We start from the raw sequence: 23358 nt of genomic DNA on the forward strand, positions 1-23358 counted from the left end.
CGGTCGTGTTTTATTTACCACGTCTCAGACGTCTGAGCTTCATCTCTACTGTGCTCTGGCATAGGGTTTAGGAAGGATTGAGTCCTCGGTCCTCATTCAATCAAATTAATGTCTCTCAGCCTTCAGTTTCTCAGCTGTAACCCGAAACTTAATCCAGAGTTCTCGTGAGTATCTAAGAAAAAAGCAAAGATAAGTGAAGCACGTGGCAAGGCTGAGCGCTGCAGAATGAGGGATGACAGAGCCAAGTGCACAGTTACTGTTTGATCCCTGGCCCGGGAAGGGCGGGTGGAGGGTCCTGTGCCAAATCGTGAGCAGACCCGCGTGAGGCCTGGCGGGGCCTCGGGACCACAGCGTGAGAGCAGACCCCAGGCCAGGGGGATGGCCATCCGAGGACCGAGGGCGCCTCAGGGCGTCGGGTCCCTGCTCTGACTGCTCGGGGCTCTCCTGGTCAAAGACCGTGCGGGGCGAGCTCGGCAGCGACACGCTGGGCCCGGAGGGTGGGTGGAACCCCTCAGCCTGTTATCGCAGGTGGTTAAATCTGAAGGGGAGCAATTTACCTGGTACCCTCAGGGCCGTCAGGAGGAGTAAATGAGTTGTTACCTGGCAAGTGCGCAGAACAGCATCTGGCGCATGTTAAATATTTGTTCAACCAAAAGATGTACCTGAATCTGACCGGACTTCAGCAAGGGTCCCAGGCAGACCCGGCCCCTGGCATGTTGGGGGGAAGCTGAGACAGCCAACCTGATCAGCCTAGTGGCAGCTGGAGCGTTGCAGGTCGGGGCCTGGGGGCGCAGCCCGGCAGACTCAGCATCCTGTGTGTGGGTGTGAGCACATGTGTGCATGTGTGAGCACCAGGGAGGGGGTGGTTTCCTACATCATCCTCCCGGTGAGGATCAGGCTCCCTGGAGGTCATGACCTTGTGTGGGTTCCTGCAGCTGGCGAAACAGAAGACAACAAACCACATGGCTTTAGACTGCAGGGGTTTATTGTTCCAGCTCTAGGAGCTGAAAGTCTGAAGCTGAGGTGTCTCTTGCAGCGTCTGGTGGGACATCCTTGCTGTTCCTCAGCTTGTAGTCGCATCACTCCAGGCTCTGCCTTTGCTCCCAGAGGGCGCCATCCTGCTCTGTCTCTGTGTCTCTTTATTTATCATGTCGGATTGGGGCCCCCACCCTCGTCCAGTGTGACCCCGTCTTAATGCACATCTTACTTACATCTGCAGTGACCCCGTTTCCAAACAAGATCACCTTGACAGGTACCAGGGGTCAGGATGTCATAACTTCTAGGGGGCACAGTTTCACCCACTGCACACCTTTAGGTGGAACCTACTGTTCTTCTGTTTAAGATGGTGTGCTCCCCTCAAAGAATTTGGCAGCCTCTTTGTTATGTACTGATGGACCTGTCAACCAAAGTGCACGGCCTAAAAGATGCCTGGGTGGTGCTCAGTCCTGAGTCCTGTCTGACCCTGTGCCACGCCGTGGCCTGTAGCCCGCCAGGCTCCTCTGTCCATGGGATTTCCCAGGCCAGAACACTGGAGTGGGTTTCCTCCTCCAGGGGATCTTCCCAAACCAGGGATCAAACCCGCATCTCCTACATTGGCAGGCAGGTTCTTTCCCGCTGCACCACCAGCTGTGTCTCATTCAGGGACCTTACTGAGGACGATAGCCTGGGAGACAGCCTCTCAGTGGTTCTGAGGGACCGTTCCAAGGAGGGCAGGAAGGAGCCAGGATACGTAAGAGTTTTTGCTAGAAAATAATGTGATCAAGCGTCAGAAGTACTGTTCATCGCCAAGACCAGACCTCTGGAGAGAGTGATCGTGGTGCGTCTCTCTGTGCGGATGATGCGGGAGTCTGGGTTCACTGAAGTCATTCCCAGACAGACGATGTCACTGTCTAGGGCCTGCGTCCTGTCCTCCTCCACCCTGAATTCCCTCGGGCTGCACCATCAGGCCAGCTGCCCTGCTGCTGGCCTCACAGCTGCAGCATCCTCTGTTTACTGCCACGGCGGGTGACATTTTTTGCCACAGACCATAGACATGCATCTCCAGAATGCAGGGCCTGTTTGATCAGATGTCACGTATCAACCAGCCTGCAAGCTTGTGCAGAAAAGGGTTTGTGCCCTTCCCCCACCCCACTAAACTGTGACCATTCTGCCTGGAGTGGGACCCCGGCATCTGTAACAAAAGCACACACCGTTCCCTGAGCACCTCCCTAGGTAGGGCATTGCTGTTGTTCAGTCGCTAAGTCATGTCCAACTCTTTGTGGCCCCATGGACCGCAGCACACCAGGCCTCCCTGTCCGCCGCCATCTCGCAGAGCTTACTCAAACTCATGTCCGTTGAGTCGGTGACGCCATCCAACCATCTCCTCCTCTGTTGTCCCTTTCTCCTTTTGCCTTCAACCTCCTTCCCTCAATCTTTCCCAGTATGAGGGTCTTTTCCAGTGAGTCAGCTCTTCGCATCAGGTGGCCATAGAATTGGAGTTTCAGCTTCAGCATCAGTCCTTCCCATGGATATTCAGGACTGATTTCCTTTAGGATGGACTGGTCCAAGGGAATCTGAAGAATCTTCTCCAGCACCACAGTTCGAAAGCACACCCAGCAAGAATTATGTGATGACCGTGGTGGCCTCTCTTTGTTCTGCATCTGAAAAATAATCTGGAAAATCTGAGAATTCCTCATCTTGCCCGGACCAGCCTTCATCAGCTTGAGCCCCAAAGGGACTTTGTCCTCTTGGACCTGCCCATATATGTGCCACCTGAGTGACAATATTCGCTTCTTTAAGATGCGGTGACAAGACCTAGGGGAGTGGACCCAGATCCTGCTGTGAGCTGAAGCTGCCTGGATGGAAATTTCTTCCTTTTCAAGTGAATGTCCCAAGATGCGTCCTTCTTGCTTGATTCCGAGAAGGTCCCAGGACGGGTCAGGGGAGGTGAAGGAAAACTACTCTCGAGTTGTCTGTACTTGTTCAGAAGGCAGTTTCTCCTGTTGTTTCAAGGCAAGGGCTCATGCAATTAATTTAGTTGATGAACTAGGGTTTTTTTTTCCCCTGCAAAACTCTACCCATAAACTACATTTGGTTCACGGCATTTAAACCAACTGCATCATTAAGCTAGAAGCCTGAAGAAAACGTTTGCAGAATGGGGACATTCGTAATGAACGGGGAAATGTCACAGTGTCATCTGCCTGGTACTTTTCCCCACAGTTCCTTATACTTAATTATCTCTTTAATGAGCAACTAATTCACAGGAAAATAAAAACACCCAGGAACGATGTGTTTAAAGGCACTTGGAGAGAATAAACCGAAGCCGCCCTTTGTGTATGGCCTGCCTTGGCACGGAGGCATTTCTCTTTCGTTAGCAGTTGTCTTGCTGTGGGACATTGAGGATTTGACAACAGACACCAGACCCTTGTCACTCCTGAGTGCACTGGTTTCCGAGCTGCCCTCCGACCAGCACGTCTCTCCTCTGAAGCTTGTGGTCCTCTGCATCCATGAGCTCTGAGCAGTGCATCGAGCTCAGTGATGTCCTCGGTGTCTGCAAATGGACAGGGCAGAAACAGTGCTTCTCAGCCCAGCCTGGGAGCTCCTTTCTCCCCCGATTTGGCTCTCATCCCCGTACGTGGGACCCCCAGCGCTGTGCTGGCCAGACCGCAGCAGCAGTGTTTCCGTTGCATCTGAAGGCAAGTTCTCGGAACGAGGTGGACGCATGACGGATGGATGAGAAGCTCGCAGTGTGCCCTCCCGCGCTCCATGCCCCTCCCCAAGCCCCAGACCCGTCTGGGGGTGAATGTGGTGGGGGGTACCCCGCAGGCTGCTGATTCTGTCCCTTCCCTCTCGGGGGGTCGCTCGGGGTCAGAGAAGCCACGGATGAGTTGCGTGTCTGCAGGGCTGTGCTGTCTGTCTGCTCCTGGGTGACGCTTCTGTCTAGGCGCGTGAGTTGCACCCACCGCTGTTTGCTGGGATTTTCTGGTCCTGAAGGAACAGGCTGTGAGCACCGCGGTCAGGCTCACACCCCTGATTTCAGGTGGATGATGCTTGCGTGTCCCCACCCCCCGCCCCATGCATTCTGCTTGCTCCCACTGACTCCCCCCGACTCCTGGCCCCGCCTTACATGCCCACCCCCCTTCCCCAGCCCCCAGCACAGGCGCGGTGGAGCAGGGTCTCCCACAAACCACTGCAAGTGATGCCTGTTTTCTCTAGCAACCCATCTGCCGGAGTCCATCACTCCCTGTCCCCACACGCCGGCAGACAAGTCAGGTGGTTCTGCAGAGAGTCATCTCTGCGTCACCTCCTCCCAAACCCGCACCTGAAAGTCACTTTGCTGGCTGCTGAAGACACTGGAAAATTACAAGCCCTGGAGGGCTGGCTGGCTTTTTTTTTTTTTTTGCCTCAGCAGACTTTTGGGTTCTTTATCGGGTCTGGCAACACTTCTGAGTCGCTTCTCGGGGTGCTGCAAGGTCACAGAGCACCGGCAGGGCAGGGGTGTTAGAGGCAGGTGCTGTGACCCTCGGGTGACAGTGGGGGGCTCATTCGGGCCCCCCGGTGGATGGCAGGACGGGGGCGGAGCCCAGGACCAGGCCCCTTCAGCACCCTTCAGGGACCTGAAGGCCTGGGGTGCGTCTGGTGATGGGAGTCAGACGTGCCGGGCGCTTCCTGGGGGACGAGACTCTGCTGTCTGGCGCTGCTCCTCGGTCACAGGGGTCAGGATCTCTGCAGGCTGCTGGAGACCAGGAGGGAAGCCCCCGGCGTGGGGGCCAGGGGCACCGGAAGACTTGTTACAGGGAGGCCGGCACTTCATGAAGGGAGTCCCCTCTAGCTCTGCTGTTGCAGCTCCTGTTGCAGGACGTTGGGGTTCCTCCCACTGAGCCCCGAGGCCGGTGGAGCCCACCCATCGGCCAGCCCCCCTGGGGGAGGAGGAGCTGCAGGGCCCCTAAACTGGGCCGTGGATGCCCTTGTGGCCCCTGCAGCAGGGCCCTGACTGAGTGGCCCTCACCCCCCCAGCCCCGCCCTGTCTTCATCGTGCACTCGGTGGGTCTCCCGCCCCCAGTCCCGGCCGCCAGGCTGGCCCAGCCCCCTGCCGCGAAGCCTGGCTCCTCTGTGACCCCACCTCCGGCGCCACCTCCTTCACCCTTATTCTCATTCTCGCCGTCCCCCGGGGGTCTGATGCCCTCATTCTGTTTCCTCCGTGTGATTTCAGGTGTTCTGCCGGCCTTTCTGTCCCTGCGAGCTCTCAGAGCTGGTTTGTGGTCTACCCCAGATAATGACCGGTGAATGGGACTTGCGTTGTATGGTTATAGAGCTGTGCTGACTGCTATTTTAAAAGCAAATCCGGGGGAATTCATTAATAAAACGCATCCACAGTGTCCAAGGAGGACCCCAACGTCAGAGCCGTTCAGCCCCGGGTGCCCCTCCGCCCCCAGCGCTCTGATGAGCGGCACTGGGGCGGGGCCCTCTCTCGGCTTGTTCAGAAGGCTGGGTGGGAGACGGCAGATCCTACAGGACTCGTCCCCAGTCAGAGCTCCAGTTAACCCAGACTCCGTGACAGGGTGGGGGCGGGGGGAGCGCCCGGTGGAGGCTGGGCCCATCGCTGTTTCCATCTCGGTCTCCCTGAAGGGGGGCCGTTCTGAGCCTCTGCCGCAGGGAACACGGTCGCCTTCTTCTGTCAGAGTGAGGGGCCCGCCGGGCTCTGAGCACCGCCCCTCATACAGCGGTGTGCCGGGGGCCTTCGTGCGGGCCTGAGTCCTTGGCGTCTCCTGCTCGTTGATTTCCTGGGATTCAAGCTCTAGACAGTTACGTCCTCACTTGGTCCTGCTGGGTGCTCCCAGCTTCAGATGAATGGATCTCCTCTAGCTTTGGTTTTCTGATCCCCTTAAAGCAATAACCCACAACACAACAGTAAGTCAACTCAGAAAGGCCCTCATGAGCTCATCGTGCTCAAATTTGTGCAAAAAACGAGAGAGTGGATTTTAGGTGGTTCGCCTCTGTTGGGTCGGGCCTTGATTGACAGGGTTTGCTACACTGGGGTTTGCTGGTCAGCCCAGGCACGTCCGGAATGACGGTGCACCTGGATGTGGGGAGGCCTCCTCAGAGGTTGCAAGGAGGGAGATGCCCCTGGGGGCTCCCGGGTGTCCTCCCCCGTGCCTTCAGGTGTCTCTGCTTTGTCTGTTTCCTTAGAGGAGATCCTGAAGACCCACATCGCCCACTGGTGGTCTCCGGACGGTACGCGGCTCGCCTACGCCACCATCAATGACTCGCGGGTGCCGGTCATGGAGCTGCCCACCTACACCGGCTCCATCTACCCCACCTCGAAGCCCTACCACTACCCCAAGGTAGGCGGGAAGCCGCGCCGGGCCAGCCTCAGCATGTATGCACCGGCTCCCCGCCCCCTCGTGGAGCTTTGGCTCTCCCCCGTTGCAGTAAACAGAGGCGGGATTAATTATGTCCCATTACAGTGCATTAAATCCCCATCTTTGCGGAGTTGAATTTGTCGGCAGGTTTACTTTTTTTAAAATAATGGAACTACCGTTAGTCATCTGTCTAAGCTTCATCGCAACCAAAATACATCACCTCCCTTGTGATTCCGTGGTGCCAAAAACTCACACTGCCCACGCTGCGGCACTCTGTCCTGTGGTTCCTTTTTCAGGTTCTGGGGGTCAGAGGGTCCCCCCGTCTGCCCTCAGCCCCTTGGCTCTGGGCTGTTCTGTGCCTGGCCGTCTGCTGGCCTATACTGTTTCTAATTGCTCCCCAGACCAGTGTGCTGGCACAAAAAGCCAGCAGGACAGCAAGGCTGCAGGTGGGTGGCAGGGGATGAGGGCAGGGCGGCATGGATGGCCACACCTGGCTTTGTTAGCAAACCACATCGTCCCAGTGTGGGGAAGGGCCTGCCGCCCACTCAGCTAGAGAGAGGCCAGGGCCCTGCCTGCCCCGCCTGGTGACAGGGTCCCCGAGTCCCCCCAGGGCTGCCCCAGAAGGACTGTCCAGCCTCTGCCGACCAGCCCTGGGCCTGGCTCCCCAGCCACCAGAGGGCTCTGGGAGCTGACGCCTCCTGCCGTCCAGAGATACAGGACACACAGCCTGCAGTTTGCAGTGAGGGGGCGACGGTGCCCAAGCATGGGCCCCAGGGTCCCAGGGCAGAGGAAGGAAGCGCCAGGTGTATCAGTTAGCTCAGGCTCTGTAACAAGCACCACCGACCGTGCCGCTTAAACTGCGGATATTTGTGTCTCACGGTTCAGGAGGCTGGGAGCCAGAGATTGCCTAGAAACTGGACAGTTTCCCTGATGAACCCTTTCATTCCCCCCAACCTGGGAGTGATGGCATGACCTGAAACCTAGAGAAGTGCAGCCCCCTGATTTTACCGTGAACTCCGGGACAGGTCTGTGTAATTGGAATTATGACACCCCGTCTGGCTCAGGACTGGGGGTTCCTGTTTCAGCAGAAAGTCAGCATGTTCTGACCGACAGAATTCAGACTGGAGGCAGGAGCTGGTGGCCTGTCTGAGCCCCGCCCTGTGTGGGTCTGATTCCTTCCTCCCCTGACACCCCGTCTGCGGGGGCAGAGGAGCCAGGAGTTACGCCAGCACCCTAGTCGGCTCTGCCGGCCAGCACTTGTGCAGGGCGAGGAGAGAGGAGAGTGGCATCCCCCCCACCGCCCCGTCTACTGACACTCCCCCTGAAGGGCTTCGTCCTCCCCACGCTGAGCCTCTCGTGTCTCCCAGCAGACTCAGCGCCCAGGCCGGTCCAGGAGGGAGGCGGCTCTCTCACCCCTATTCCCTTTCTTCCCAGGCCGGCTGTGAAAACCCCACCATCTCCCTGCATGTCATTGGCCTGAATGGACCCACGCATGACCTGGAGATGACGCCGCCCGATGACCCGAGGATGAGGTTTGCATCCTTCCTTCAATTACGCAATGACAATAACAGTGAGATCCGTGTCCGCTTATGTGGCCTCTGTGGGTTCCGACTGCCAATTTAAACATAACCAAGGAAAAGGCACATTTTGTAAAGTTTTCCTAACTGCTTTATGGCTTGATATTCTGGGAAAGGAACACCCGTCAAAGCCTCTACGATGTCTTACCTCATGTCAGGTTCAGATCCTGCTCCCCAGAGGCTGGGCTTCAGGGCGGGCAGAGGGGATGTTCAACCACATGTGTCCAGTGGGGGCGAGGACTATGGGGGGCATCCCTCAGATGAACAGATGCACCTTTCCAAGAAAGTCCTGGTAATTGGACCTACCATGCATGGGATCCCGTTTTCAGAGCCTAACTTTGGAGCAGGGGTCCCCAGCCCCCAGGCTACAGAGCCGTACGGTTCCTGTAAAGAACCGGGATGCACAGCGGGAGGTGAGTGGCAGGCGATCGAGAGAACCTCTGTCTGCATTTGCAGCCGCCCTCCATCACTCATGACCACCTGAGCTCTGCCTCCCCAATGAACTCAGTAAATGTAGTGCACTTGAATCATTCCAAAACTATCCCCCGACTCCGTCCGTGGAAAAACTGTCTCCCGCGAAACTGGCCCCTGGTGCCAAAAGGGTTGGGGAGCGCTGCATTAGAGCATGACTGTCCTTTTCCAGGTCTAGGAAGCAAGTGGTAAGTCCTGTCTCAGTGAAGCCAAATCTCCCAGTTTGCTAACAACCACGTAGTTGGTGGAACATATTGACAACGGCAACCGTCCTGCTGTTAGAAAAGACTGGTTCAGGTGGACTTCATTTTTCAATCAAGAAAGCTGAGTAGAATCTGACTGAAGGGGTCTGGATTTCAGTTTCATCTTGTCCCAGAGTCCAAGTGGCCTGGGGACTGGTTATACTTCCAGAGTTTACTAATAGCAATGTTAAACCTCACTCTATTGAGAGTATTGATGGGAGACGCAAAAAGGGAAGGGGACTGGGCTGGCCCCAGCTTTTACCCATTCACAGATTCTGCAAGCCTGTGCCCAGGCCCAGTTAAGCTGAGGATGATCCATCTGGAGGCTCAGCAAATACCCAGCCCACATTTTGCCGTAACGGTAGCCTGGGTCTTCCCTATTCAGTTACGGCGTTCTGCATTACTGGTAGCTTCTGGCAGCTTCCAGAAGGGCGGGTGCAGTGGCCTCAGCCACTCTGGCTCCTCCGCAGGCCAGGCTCAGGGCTGGACACACAGACGCTTGGAGCCGCCAGTCCGTAACGACGTGGGCTTCTCCTGTGGCGGCTTCATTGCTGTCCCTGGTAGAACCCATCTGCCCACAGCCGCTGCAGGAAACACTGAGGCTCTTTCAGCTCTCCCGTCTCCAGGGGTGTGTAAAATCACTGGCCCTTAGGAGGACAGACCCAGCCCAGGGCTCCCGCTGCCTGTCCATCCCAGCTGTCTGTCCCTCCCAGCCCTGCAGTGGCCGCCCCACTCATGCAGTGGGTCCCAAGGCCTCACTCTCGGACGGCCCCTCCTGGGTGATCGGGCCCTCGGCGTGTCCCGGGGTGGAATCAACTTGGGCGATGCTATGCTTGATGGGACCCACTCCGGTATTCTTGCCTGGAGAAGCCTCTGGACAGAGGAGCCTGGCGGGCTACAGTCCATGGGCTCACAGAGAGTCGGACATGACTGAAGTGGCTTAGCACGCATGCACACATTCTTGCCGGGATAGAAGAAACACTGCGATCGTTGCTTCATCTTCTCTCCTGAAGATCCGTGCGTTTCGCTGTCTTCCTCCAGCGCCATCCCTGTCAGGCCGCCTGGGGCCTGGTCCAGCACTCTCTCTGCATTAATATGGAAAGTCACCTGGAAAATTTAAGCCATCTGTTTGAGTTAATTGAAAATCTCGTTTAGTCCATTTGGTGATGCTGTTTCCGCAGGCTTGATTAGCTTCAAGGACAGTGAAAAATTAGCCTCCATCAGGGCTGCCGGGACGCGGGCCCCGGGTCCTCTGCTCCGCCGTTTCCCCAAGCTCAACGCGGCGATGCTTTCCTGGCGCCCTGTAACCTGCGGTGTGTTAATGTCACACTTTCTCATCTCCTTCCCCTTCACAGTCTTGGGATTTTTCAAAGTGAGCGCAGATCTGTCAGAAATCACGCAGTAAATGTGAGCAGCCATTTAGCGAGCATTTATTATTTGCGTCCATTAGGCTGAGAATTTAGCGTGAATGAAATATGGAGGTTATTATGTGGAGGAGGGATTGGCCTTGAAGGAAGCATTACAAGCACGTGGAGGACTGCAGGCGTGAGAGGGGCTGTGCTGAGAGTGGGGCCTGGACGAGGAGCCCCCCGCCCACCGCCGCCCCCTGCCAAGTCTGAGGCATTCAGGGCCTGGGGACCCTTTGCGGTGGGGGCTGCCTTCTGCATCACAGAGACTTCAGGCACATCCCCGGCCCTCCCCACTGGATGCCAGCATGACCATCAAAGACGCCCCAGAACCAGACTGAGAACCGCTGGTTCCGAGTGAAGGTTCAAAAGCTGCCGCCTGGGTCCAGATCCCGGTTCCGTGCTCCGGGGCAGGTTCCCCTTCTGCCTCATTCCAGTTCCTCATCTGCAAGACGGGGATGCATGTTAACAATGGAGGGTTCACTCTTGTGGGTGTCATGAGGATTAGTGCACACAGCACAGGCTGGTCCTCCGTCTCATGCCCGTGAATCCTGCCTGCCGGCCGTTGGCACTCAGCCCTGCCCTCAGAGCTTCAGGTCCATTTCTAACTGCCGGTCCAACATCTCCCCTTCAACTGGTCAGGTTGTGATTCTCAGAGAAGGTAAATGAGCAGGTGTCAGAGGTTTCATTCCACTCACTAATTAACCAGCGGGGCATTAGAACCAGTCCCAGGGACAGTTGAGAAGCTCAGTGTGTGTGGACAGTCTGACTAGAAATATAAGGACAAGCTTGAGGGTTACAGATTCCCCCAGGGCCCTGACTGTAACCTTGGGGCTCTCTGACCCACTGGACAGAAATCCACATGAGATGTCCACCCCGGCAGGTCTGCCCAGGCCATCGCAAGGCAAGCTGGGCATTGCACAAGAAGATTCTCAGCGACCTCACTTGCTCTTTGTGGGTTTCAGATAAATCCTCTAACTATCTCTAAATGATATCCTAAACTGGGCTTTCCCGGTGGCCCAGAAGTGAAGAATCTACCTCCAGTGCAGTAGACATGGGTTCAATCCCTGGGTTGGGAAGATCCCCTGGAGGAGAGCATGGCAACCCACTCCAGTATTCTTGCCTGGAGAATCCCATGGACAGAGGAGCCTGGTGGGCTACAGTCCAGGGGATCAGAAAGAGTCGGACACGGCTGAAGTGACTGAGCATGCACGCACGTGTGAAGCTCAAGCTCCAGTTCTGGGCTGGGCCCAGCACGTGGTACCAGCTGGGTTTGCTGAACGGGCAAATTAAGTTTAAAATTAGCCGATAAAGTCCTGTTTCAATAGGATCCTTGTATATATGGATTTCTTTGGTTGTCCTGGAAGCAAAACTTGAGAGATACTTGGCCCTTGCTGACGTTCTGCCATCTCAGTACAGGACGCTATAGAGGAGACCACCCTTTACCCGTCCTGGGCTTGCAGCTGGGACCCTCACAGCAAGACAGATTAGCAAGAGGGAAGCACAGCTTATTCACACATGCCCTGCACATAGTGTGGGAAAACATCTCAACCCAAAGCAGCTCAAAGCACCGATCCACAAGTGCAGCTTTTATAGCATCGTCCACCGGGAGCAGCAAACTTGTAGAGAGTTACCAGGATGAGGAAGCAGGTTTAGGGTTCCCAGGGCGGCAGCTGCAGATGGTACATAAACCAGAGGGCCCCGTGGGGAAGATGGGCCTACAGGCTCCCTGGTGCCTCTCTGGGCCAGTGAGAGTCTGTCTCTGGGAAGAGGAAGCTATTTCCTGCCTTGAGGCCGAAACAGAGGAGCTTTGCTGGGTTTGCTCCTTCCTAATGGCCTTCAGCTCAAAATAATTGTCTTGTCAAAAAGGCATATTTGGGGGTGACCTAGTCTGGTTTCCTTCAACACTAGAGGCACTAAATCTAGAGAAGGTAAAAGGAAGACACTTATTTGTGGAGGGATGGAAAAAGGAAGGAAACCTATGTAATGCCCTCAACAATCTAGGCAAAGGTAGACAAACAAAGAAATACATAAGAGTCAAAAGTTAAGTACTGCAAGATAGGCATCAGTTCTGTTCAGAATTTTGCTGAAAGACTGAGAAATCCGGGGAGGAAGAGGGGTAGAAATAGGCAGGATTTGGCCACTCTGGGACACAGGCAGAGATATTCCAGATCCAGGAGGAGCGTGCAGGGCGGTTCCTGGGTCAGGCGTGGGCCCAGTCCGGTCGTGTGTTGTTTTCACACTTGTCCTTCCCTCTGCCCTTCTCTCAGGTGCCAGGGTGTGTGTCCCACAGACGTGGCTGTGTCCCCTGGGGCCTCACACAGCCCAGCCCTGTGCCCCCCTCTACTGTTCCACAGAGGCACGGCTGAGAACCCAGACGTTAAGGGCAGGGTCTGCAGCTTCCCTGGTGGCGCTAGTGGTAAAGAATGTGCCTGCCCATGCAGGAGACGCGGGAGACGCGGGTTCCATCCCTTGGTCGGGGAGATCCCCTGGAGAAGGGACTGGCACCCACTGCAGGATTCTTGTCTGGAGAATCCCATGGATGGAGGAGCCTAGCGGGCTACAGCCACGGGGTCGCAAAGAGTCGGACACGACCGAGCACACAGCTGACTCCACACAGAGCCTGAAAGGTGCCCTGGGGCTCAAGCCAGGCAGGACCACCCGTCCCCCGACACGGCCTCCACAGGGAGATGCGGAGAGTCCCCAAAGGCCAGGGGCCACTTCCTGCAGACGGGTCAGGGCCCTTCGAGAGGAGGAAGCAAACGTTTGTCAGCCGTCTCCTCTTCATCCCGCGCACTCCCCACCCTCTGCTGTGGCTCCTCCCCTGCAGAGTTCTCGGGCGGGGGCGGGGGAGGCTGACTTCCGGGGTCCCCAGACCTTGCCCTGGCAGGCACCTACTGCCTCCCGCATGCGCCAGGCGCTCTGGTGGGCCCATGACGGCCCCTCCATCAGGTGACCGGGGTCCAGGCGCCTTGGCAGCTCCGATTCAGTGGCCGCGTGCAGGGTGGCGGCGGGCACAGGTGGTGCGTGCTGGGGAGGGAGAGGCAGCCCCGCGCTCACAGAGCGAGAAAGGGGTCCATGGGAAAGGGGTCCCCACAGAGAACCGAGAACGGGGAGCGGGTGGGGCACTGGGCCCAGGGATGGGGCGCGCGTCCTGTTACTCCGGGCACAGCGATCTCCGCCTCTCCAGGAAGTGCGCGTGCGGCGGGCCCTAGGTTTCCGCGATTTCACGGAGAAGCCCGGCTGCGCTGATGAAACGAGCGCAGTTGGCTTTTGCCGGTTTCCTTTGCGGATCTGTTGAGCTGGGTGCTGAATGAAGACGTAGCAGGGCCCCAACAGGGTCATTCTGAACTGGCGTCGAACTGCGCCGATGGGTGCGGGTTTTCTCTCCTCCTGCAAACACTCCGTCAGCGCCATCCAGCCGCCGGCCAGGGCGCCCGTCCTGCATCCGGTGGTCGCGGGGCTGATCACAGAGCCTGAGAAGGGAGGCTAGTGTCCCGTGCCGACGCCCTGGGCCAGGCGGGCTCTCCCCGGCCCCCACCTCTCGCTTCTGTTCTGTTTCTCTCCATTTGTTCACCTTACGGTCCCGCACCAAGACCTAGATCCGCCTGGCTAGGGGCTAGCCATCCTCGGTCAAGTGCAGGAGCTCTGGTTTACTTGTCCTTGGCCGTTTCACTCTCTGCCCCGTGCCCGGGCCCCACCCCTTAGGCCTTTAAAGCGCCAAAAATGTGCTTTGATCAGCCATCTTCCCACGTCAGTGCTGGGAAGACGTCGGGAGGTGTGCGTGCTCGCCTTAGGTACATGGCGCTGGGATATATAGATATAGAGGCGCACGTGCAGACGTGTGTCGCCGGCGTGGGGGCCTGCCTCTCTTTCCTCTCGGTGCTCTGTAAAGACCTAGCACACGGGTGTCTGTGTGCGGCTCACCGCTTCCAGCTGTGCACCTTCCCGGAGGCTGGCACTCTCAGGGGCCCCTCTGCCTCCGCCTCCAGGCTCCTGCACCCTCTCCACCCATGATGCACCCCCTTCCAACCTCAAGAGGAAAGGTCGCTTCCTGCTGCCCAGTCGGTAGGAAGTGTGGGCTGCCTGGGAGACTGGCACACTGGATCCGGAGCAAGCCTTTATTCAGGATCCGGGGCAAGACAGAGGTCATCAGAGCAACGGAAACGTCACAGAAAAACAGGGCCTTCCTTCCTGAGGACCTGAGCACCGCCCCCCACCCCCCATCAACAATTAACGACCACCTCCTCCCTTGTGGCTCAGCTGGTAAAGAATCCGCCCTCAATGCAGGAGACCTGGGTTCGATCCCTGGGTTGGGAAGAACCCCTGGAGAAGAGAGTCTGCCCACTCCAGTATTCCGGCCTGGAGAATTCCATGGACTGTATAGTCCATGGGGTCGCAAAGAGTCCTACCGACTGAGTGACTTTCACTTTCACTTTTCTTTCTATTTTCACCACCACCCCCACCATCAACACCCCACCAGGACCTCCAGCTCTGCCATCACCATTATCACCTCTGTCTCCTCCACCAACACCTCCACTTTCCCATCAACACCAACCACCACCTCTACCACCATCATCACCATCACCTGACTTGCCAGTGGTTCTTTTTTAATTAGGGGTAGAACTGAGGCTGGAACACAAGATCCCTGACACCTGACCCACTGCGCGTGTCCTTGTTCCGGAGCTTTCACATCCGCCGTGTTTCACTGGGCGCCTGACCTCTCGTGGCTCACAGAGGGCCTTTTCTGTAACCCTCCCCTTCCTGGATTTCTCCACTGGGGGTGTGGCCCGCGTTGGGTGGTTTTTAAACCTCCTCAGGTGACTTGGAAGTGTGAGCGAGGCAGCAAGGCCCTTCTTGGGAGCCGTAGTTTTTCACCTGGAACGGAAGGTCCGTGTCTTTTTCTATTTTTTTTTTTTTTAATAACTTCGTTTTTTTATTTTGGCCGTGCTGGGTCTTCGTTGCTGCACAGGCTTTCTCCGGTTGTCGCGAGTTGTGACGCACAGGCTTCTCACTGCGGTGGCTTCTCTTGTTGCAGAGCACGGACTCTAGGCACAGGGGCTTCAGGAGCTGCAGCATGTCAGCTCAGTAGGCACGGTTCCCAGGCTCAGGAATCCTAGTGCCCGGGCTTAGTTGCTCCAAGTTGCACGTGCGATCTTCCCGGACCTGGGGTCGAACCCATGTCCCCTGCATTGGCAAGTGGATTCTTTACCGCTGAGCTACCAGGAAAGCCTGTGTCATTTTCAAATCAAAGATGCTGTCCCCCACCTCCATCCCTGAACCTGCCATCCCACTAACATATTTCTAATCTTTTGTCTTTATATGAATGACTGTGGGAAGATATGTGTTTTATCGGAATTTGATTTCCAAATTTATTCGAAGGCATTTGGGAAATGAATTAGAAATGCATAATGCTCTCTAATGCCCACAGAGTTAGACTTTACTCCGTTTCTACCTCATGTATTAAGTAGTGAACTGGCTACCAAAACATTCACATGACTTCATCTCAGGGAGCTGTTCAAGGGGCTTGGCTCAGCTGGACAGCTGTTGCGTTTGTGGTATCAGATCAGGATGTGCTTTTTGTTATCCATGAGGGCAAGAAGCTCTTCATGGTGACTGCAGAAATATGGAAGGTCCAGTCTGGAGAAATGCCACTTCTTTATTCCACTGATCCTTTGCAAAAGGGGTTCTCAACGTTACTGTTGATCACAGGTTTCTAGGTTCTCATCCATCAAAATGTCTCGTGCTTTAAAATCCTGGGAATCTGGTCATGGATGTCCAGAAAGAAACTTCTGGTGAAGAACACGTGTTCTCAATTATTGTGATTTGTGTTTAAAGGGAGGCAAAATCATTCTGAAGACCACGTCCCTAGATATGCAGGGACTGAGTCGTGTTTGGCAGACTTAAGCAGAGCAGGAGGCTAGCCCGTGTTTTCGTCATCTTAGCAAGCCAGCCCTGCAGTGCGGCCAGCCCCTCAGATGGAAAGGTAAGGTCACGTGGTCTCTTCCTATGTTGAAAGTGAAATTCTGGGGCCTCCCTGGTGGCTGTGTGGTAGAGAATCCGCCTGCCAGTGCAGGGGACACAGGTTTGATGCCTGGTCCGAGAAGATCCCACGTGCCGGGGAGCGTCAGAGCCTGTGTATGAGGGCCACAAGTATGGAGGCTGTGCCCTAGAGCCGAGAGTGTGTGTGCTGCAGCTCCTGAAGTCCAAGGGCCCTAGAGCCCGTGCTCTGCAACAAGAGGAGACGCCGCAATGAGAAGCCCGTGAATCACAACTAGAGATCAGCCCCCACACGTGACAACTAAAGAAAACCGTGCAACAACAAAGACTCAGCACAGACAAAAATAAATAAACTTATTTGAAAAAAAAAAGAAAGTGAAATTATGGAACTCTACATCAGATAGTAACTTGTCTTACAGTCTCATCCTCCTTATATTTGGCAAAGTGCAGTCTGCCTGCAGACGTTTTTGTACAAGTAAGAGGCTGCTCCCAGGGCTCAAGTGTGGAGCCGTATACTTGATCACAGCAGCATTTGTCATTTATGTCGTTTTCGTTTGTTCAGTGATGCTTTCTGTTACCATCACCCTTGTTTTAAAACTGTCCTCTCAAAGTATTTTTCGCTCCAGCCTCACGCAGGGGCCAAACCTCACTGGAAATGCCAGCGTCAGTCGCAGGCCCTTGATTTCGCTGGATCAGCAGGCCTTTTGCTCCCCTGGCCTTCGCTGCCACGTGACTGTCAGAACCTCTGCCAGAACTTGGAAAGCCGAGAAGTGACACGGCACATTAATCCCTGCGCGGGAGACGCTGCTCTATTAATATTTTACGGGAAACAAATGGACTAATAAAAAATTCATACACTGCTCAGCAAGAGGAGTCGCTGTGTTTTGACTTGAAGGCCCGTTTGGCTGGAGATTCGTAAGGAGGCTGCAGTATTTTCTCGGCCAAGCTGCGCTGTTTCAGCCACTGCGGTTCCCACACGGCTCCTCCTATCAGGGCAGTCCTCACCCTGTACTGAAACTTGGGGATTTTCTGTCTCCCCACAAACCGGGAGCTCCCCTACAACCAGGCTTTGGGCCTCTGCATGCCAGCACCTGCAACCGTGTCCACGCTGAGCCCTGACTAAGTAAATGCCCTTTGAATGAATGACAATATTTATGGGCAGATAAAGCGCTTTGCTTTCTGCCGTAAGGGTGGTGTCATCTGCATATCTGAGGTTATTGATATTTCTCCCAGCAATCTTGATTCCAGCTTGTGCTTCACCCAGCCCAGCATTTCACGTGATGTACTCTGCATATAAGTTCAGTAAGCAGGGTGACAATATACAGCCTTGATGTACTCCTTTCCCGATTTGGAACCAGTCCATTGTTCCATGTCCAGTTCTAACTGTTGCTTCCTGACCTGCATACAGGTTTCTCAAGAGGCAGGTCAGGTGGTCTGGTATTTCCATCTCTTTAAGAATTTTCCACAGTTCAAATCCTATTTTCTCCTCTCCTTTAACTGTAACCAGATTTCTCTTTACTCTTTAGAACCTTATCTGCCTCCCAGTTCGCTTGTTAACTCAGAGACCATCTAGGGAGAGTGGAAATGGAGGTGGAGACGATCATGTGGAACACGGACGCGTCACCACATGGTCTGCCCACCGGAACCACTTGGCTCATTTAGTTTGGTGGTTCTCAAACTGGGGCACCAGTTAGACCAGTTAGGTGCCTTGGCCCCACCCAGAGTCTCAGATTCAGGTTGTGTTTCCAACACTTCCCAGGGGCTGCTGGTCTGGGGGCCCCCACCTGAAGACCACTGACTCTGGTCATTGAACTCGGGGGGCAGAGACTGTTTCTCCTCTAGGACCCAGGGTCAGCAGTTCTGCTCTGGTCATCTCTCTCTGGACAGGCCCCGCCTCCCCAAGTGCAGGTGACAACAGTGGGTACCTGCTGCCAAGGTGTGCCCAGGCCACCCTCAGGGCCCAGGAGCTGGCCCCCCCCATCTCCACCCACACCCACACTTCTTACAGGTGGCAGTGTGTGTGTACATGTGCGTGCTCAGTCGTGTCTCAACTCTGCGACCCCCTGGACTGTAGCCCACCAGGCTCCTCTGTCCATGGGATTTCCCAGATAAGAATACTGGAGTGGGCTGCCATTTCCTTCTCCAGGGGATCTTCCTGACCCAGGGATCAAACCTGTGTCTCTTGCATCTCCTGCATTGGCAGGCAGATTCTTTACCACCTAGAAGCTAATCTGTGTGTGTGTGTGCATGTATGAATATATATGTATAAAAGTGAAAGTCACTCAGTTGTGTCCAACTCTTTGTGACCCCTTGGACTATACAGTCCATGGAATTCCCCAGGCCAGAATACTGGGGTGGGTAGCCTTTCCCTTCCCCAGGGGATCTTCCCAATCCAGGGATCAAACCCAGGTCTCCCGCACTGCAGGCGGATTCTTTACCAGCTGAGATATAAGAGAAACCCAAGAATACTGGAGTGGGTAGCCTATCCCTTCTCCAGTGGATCTTCCCGACCCAGGAATCAAACTGGGGTCTCCTGCATTGCAAGCAGATTCTTTACTACCTGAGCTATATATGAACTATATATATATACCTGAACAGATACATATATATGTATATATGCATTTTATTTTCTCTACTGGTTACCTTTATCAACTAAAACAGTACTCTTACAAGTTTCTCTCGTATCACATTAACTACAGGCAAGAATTTTTAACAACCCATTGGTAAAATGGATCTGAAAGTCCTGCCCTCTCCTAAAGGTCCATTCTCTGCCACTCCCACCTAGAAAACTCTGCCTTTTTAATATTTTTATATCCCTGAAGTTGATGCCATTTGCGTTCTTCCCCGAACCCATAACTAAACTTTCCTTATTTATCTGTAGGTTGATTCTGAAAGACTAAAATCAATAAACAGCATAACTTTATCATAAGTAATTGTCTGTCTTGGTAGCACTAAGTAGCATCCTATGATCGTGTCTCTTTTATGTTCAGCTTTTTGTTTTTCCCTGAGTTTTAAATTGCCTTTATTTTTATTTGAGCTATTTTATTTTATTTTATCACACCCTCACCATTTTCCCCCAGACTCTATCAGATATCCTGCTGCTTTGCCTCCTTCCCCACGTGGTCTCTGCAAGACCGCTCCCCTACCCTAGCTCTAGTCTGGACCAGCTATTCTTTTTAACCTTGTCACTGTGGCACCGGGGAGTCTCCCTCACTGCTCTCCGCGTTGCAGCCACTGTTCCTTAGATCTCACATCATCTTCTTTCTTGATTTGCTTCCACTTTCGTCTGGAGTACACCCTCCAGATGCTTTCCTAAGAAAGAACTATGGGAGGTAAACTTTCTGAGTTTTGCAATATTTTAAAATGTCTCTTTCATGCCCGTTGAAAACCTTAGTTGTATGTAGAATTGCAGTTTGAAAACCACTGTCCCTCAAATTTGGGGCTATATTCCATCTCATGTCCAGTGTTGCCAATGACAAACCTGATGTCAGTCTGACACTCGTTCCTCTGCAAATTATGTCTTTTTTTTTCCCCTGAAAGATATTTGGATGAACTAACGTGTCTAAATGTGGGTCAGGTTTCTCTGTTTTTTCTTGCACCATCTGTCTCATCCAGACACTCTCAGATGGCACTCCTGTTCAACCACTTTCCCAACCCCATACTGACTGCACCTCAACCTCCAGGTCCCCAAAATTCTCTCTGGGGTTAACCCTGCAGGTGTTTTAATCTGCTGCTTTTTCAACCAGCCTCATCCCTCAAGACTCTTACGTCTGAAATGTGGTGAAACCGTTCCTGTAATCTTTATGTGGGTGTATACCTGCTTTATCCCTTCATTATCATCGTGATTGCGTTTCTGGGGAGAGAAGACAGAAATAAATGTGATAGATCCACCAACTTAAATTGGAAACTTCCAGTTATCCTTTATAACATTTTTCTTATTTAAAAAATCATCTCTGCATTATAGAAAATAATAATCACTTGCCATCCCACTACCCACAGGTAACTGTCCTGAGTATTTTGATAAATTTTCCTGATATTTTTATCTAGAAATGCACACTTGTTCTTTATTTGCTCATTTTTTTAAATAATCAGTTTCCCAGCACCATTTATTGTATCAATCTTCCTTCCCCTACTGATTTGGGATGACAGTTTAATATTATTAAATATTAAAATCTTAGATAAACTATTCTGTTCTAATATAAACCCTTGTGACTTAAAGCTGCCCATCATGATGGATCTACTGAGTGTTATATCAGTTACAAAGTCTATAGCTACTCTGTATCATTAGCAATAAATCCCTTTTCATCCATCTTCCTCTTTAATCTATCTTGTCATTTTCATCCATTTCTTCTTATATGTGAACTTTAGTAGTATTTTATTAGCTGCCCCTCCTCTCAAAAAAGAAGCTCATTGGTCTTTCTCTTAGAAATAAATTCATTTCTTTAAAAAATGTTATGCATTGACCATAGGTGAAGCGCCGCCCTCATGGAGCTTGAATACTATCAGTTCAAGCATCCCCAGACTGATAATTATTTTGAAAGTTTCTCATGTTTAGTTTCCTATTCCAGGGAGGTAGCATGTTTGTGTCTTAAATATAAGATTCATCATCTGTGATGGCTGCTACCTTTGTTTTTAATCTTTCTTTAAAAGGTTTACTAAATGTTTATAATTCTATGAAATAGTCACCCAGTGTTTATTTTATTTTATATCATTTTATCACTTAATGATTACTTTTGATATTTGCATTCAAATTTCTCATCAGATTGGTAGTAGTTTAGGACTGGCTGTGAATGGATTGGTATCAGACATCATCTTCCTACATGTGAAGCTTTTCATTTTAAGCCTTTAATTTTGAATAGCTTTTAATAAAGGGTATATTCAAGTAGAAGACATGCTTTAAACAAGAAGATATGGGTTATTAAAAGCTCATTGAGGTATTAAATACCATTAGGCTTAAAACACCTTTGCCGACAAAGGTCCATCTAGTCAAAGCTATGGTTTTTCCAGTTGTCACATATAGATGTGAGAGTTCAGTTCAGTTCAGTCACTCAGTCATGTCTGACTCTTTGCGATCCCATGGACTGCAGCACTCCAGGTTTCCCTGTCCATCACCAACTCCCAGAGCTTGCTCAAACTCATGTCCATTGAGTCAGTGATGCCATCCAACCATCTCATCCTCTGTTGTCCCCTTCTCCCTCCTTCAATCTTTCCCAGCATCAGGGTCTTTTCCAATGAGTCAGTTCTTCACATAAGGTGGCCAAAGTATATTGGAGTTTCAACTTCAGCATCAGGCCTTCCAGTGAATATTCAGGACTGATTTCCTTTAGGATTGACTGGTTGGATCTCCTTGCAGTCCAAGCGACTCTCAAGAGTCTTCTCCAACACCACAGTTCAAAAGCATCAATTCTTTGGCACGTAGCCTTCTTTATGGTCCAACTCTCACATCCATTCATGACTACTGGAAAAATCATAGCTTTGACTATATGCACATTTGTCAGCAAAGTAACGTCTTTGCTTTTTAATATGCTGTCTAGGTTTGTCATAGCTTTTCTTCCAACGAGTAAGCATCTTTTAATTTCATGACTGCAGTCACCATCTGCAGTGATTTTGGAGCCCAAGAAACTAAAGTCTGTCACTGCTTCCATTGTTTCCCCATCTATTTGCCATGAAGTGATGGGACCAGATGCCATGATCGTCACTTTTTGAATGCTGACTTTTAAGCCAGCTTTTTCGCTCTCCTCTTTCACTTTCATTGAGAGGCTCTTTAGTTCCTCTTCACTTTCTGCCATAAGGGTGGTGTCATCTGCGTATCTGAGGTTATTGATTTTTCTCCCAGAAATCTCGATTCCAGCTTGTGCTTCATCCAGCCCAGCACTTCTCATGATGTATTCTGCATATAAGTTAAATAAGCAGGGTGACAATATACAGCCTTGACGTACTCCTTTTCCTATTTGGAACCAGTCTGTTATTCTGTGTCCAGTTCTAATTGTTGCTTCTTGACCTGCATACAGATTTCTCAGGAGGCAGGTAAGGTGGTCTGGTATTCCCATCTCTCGAAGAATTTTGCACAGTTGGTTATGATCCACACAAAGATACAGTCAAAGAGGCAAATGGTGACTGCAGCCATGAAATTAAAAGATGCTAGCCCCTTGGAAGAAAAGCTATGAGCCACCTAGATAGCATATTAAAAAGCAGAGACTTTACTTTGCCAACAAAAGTCTGTCTAGTCAAAACTATGGTTTTTCCAATAGTCATGTATGGATGTGAGAGTTGGAGTATAAAGAAAGCCAGAAGCCGAAGAATTGATGCTTTTGAACTGTGGTGTTGAAGAAGACTCTTGAGAGTCCCTTGGACTGCAAGGAGATCCAACCAGTCCATCCTAAAGGAGATCAGTCCTGAATCAGTCCTGAATATTCATTGGAAGGCCTGATGCCAAAGCTGAAAGTCCAATACTTTGGCCACCTGATGCGAAGAGCTGACTCATTAGAGAAGGCCCTGATGCTAGGAAAAATTGAAAGCAGGAGGAGAAGGGGATGACAGAGGATGGGATGGTTGGATGGCATCACTGACTCAATGGACATGAGTTTGAGCAAACTCCAGGCGTTGGCGATGGACAGGGAGGCCTGGTGTGCTGCAGTCCGTGGGGTCGCAAAGAGTCGGACACGACTGAGCGACTGAACAAGAACAGGCTTAAAATAGCTGAGAAATCTGAGATCAGCATAAATCTGTATCTTTTCTCAAAACTCATTTCCTTTTTACTGGATTGTTGTGGCATTTCTTTTCCTGTAGACTTCTAAGATTCTATGAGAATATTTTTAGGTATTTTGTTAATTTCCTTGGAATCAGAAAACCCTTTAATCTGCATGTTCACGTCTGTACTATGTAGGCATCTTGTGCTGCCTTCAGCAATTGCATCTCTTCCCATCACTCCATTCCCTTCCTGAGAAGCACTTAGATTCTCAAATGTGAGGACCATCTGCTGTCTTCCATCTCTCCCCTGCCGGGACCGCTTCCTCTGCCTTCTGGGGGAGCTTCCCAAATTTTCTTCCATTTTCATTTTCTCATTTTCCATTCCACTGTCTTTACAGTCTCCTCATCTCACCTCTTTGGTTGCACTTCTAAATAGCAAACCTCTGCAGCCCGTCTCTGTGAACTTCCCCCACACCTCAACAGGAACCCTGCATCAGGCAGGTCCAAAAACCAGGCCCTTGAGCCGCCCAGCTGGCCGCGATGTCTGGCCAACAGGGACCAGAGCTCGTTTATGGAGTAACTGAAAATTCAGAGTGTTATGTGTGCGGCACGGGCTGGCACAGACCTGAGT

At 52.5% G+C, this 23358-nt stretch overlaps 1 protein-coding gene across 7 annotated transcripts in view; it reads left to right on the plus strand.

Moving 5' to 3' along the window:
• Window positions 1-23358, plus strand: part of DPP6 (dipeptidyl peptidase like 6) — a 1059086-nt gene that overhangs the window by 962864 nt on the left and 72864 nt on the right. For all 7 annotated transcript variants that reach the window (XR_006268646.1, XM_043463957.1, XM_043463959.1 and 4 more), the window contains exons 9-10: window positions 6169-6323; window positions 7776-7873. Coding sequence is in view for 6 of the 7 variants with exons in the window: in XM_043463957.1 (XP_043319892.1) it covers window positions 6169-6323; window positions 7776-7873 (253 nt within the window). In the remaining variant the exon portion in view is untranslated. The remainder of the gene's footprint in view (window positions 1-6168; window positions 6324-7775; window positions 7874-23358) is intronic.

This window comes from Cervus canadensis, chromosome 3, assembly GCF_019320065.1.
Source record: "Cervus canadensis isolate Bull #8, Minnesota chromosome 3, ASM1932006v1, whole genome shotgun sequence".
Lineage (NCBI taxonomy): Eukaryota > Metazoa > Chordata > Mammalia > Artiodactyla > Cervidae > Cervus > Cervus canadensis.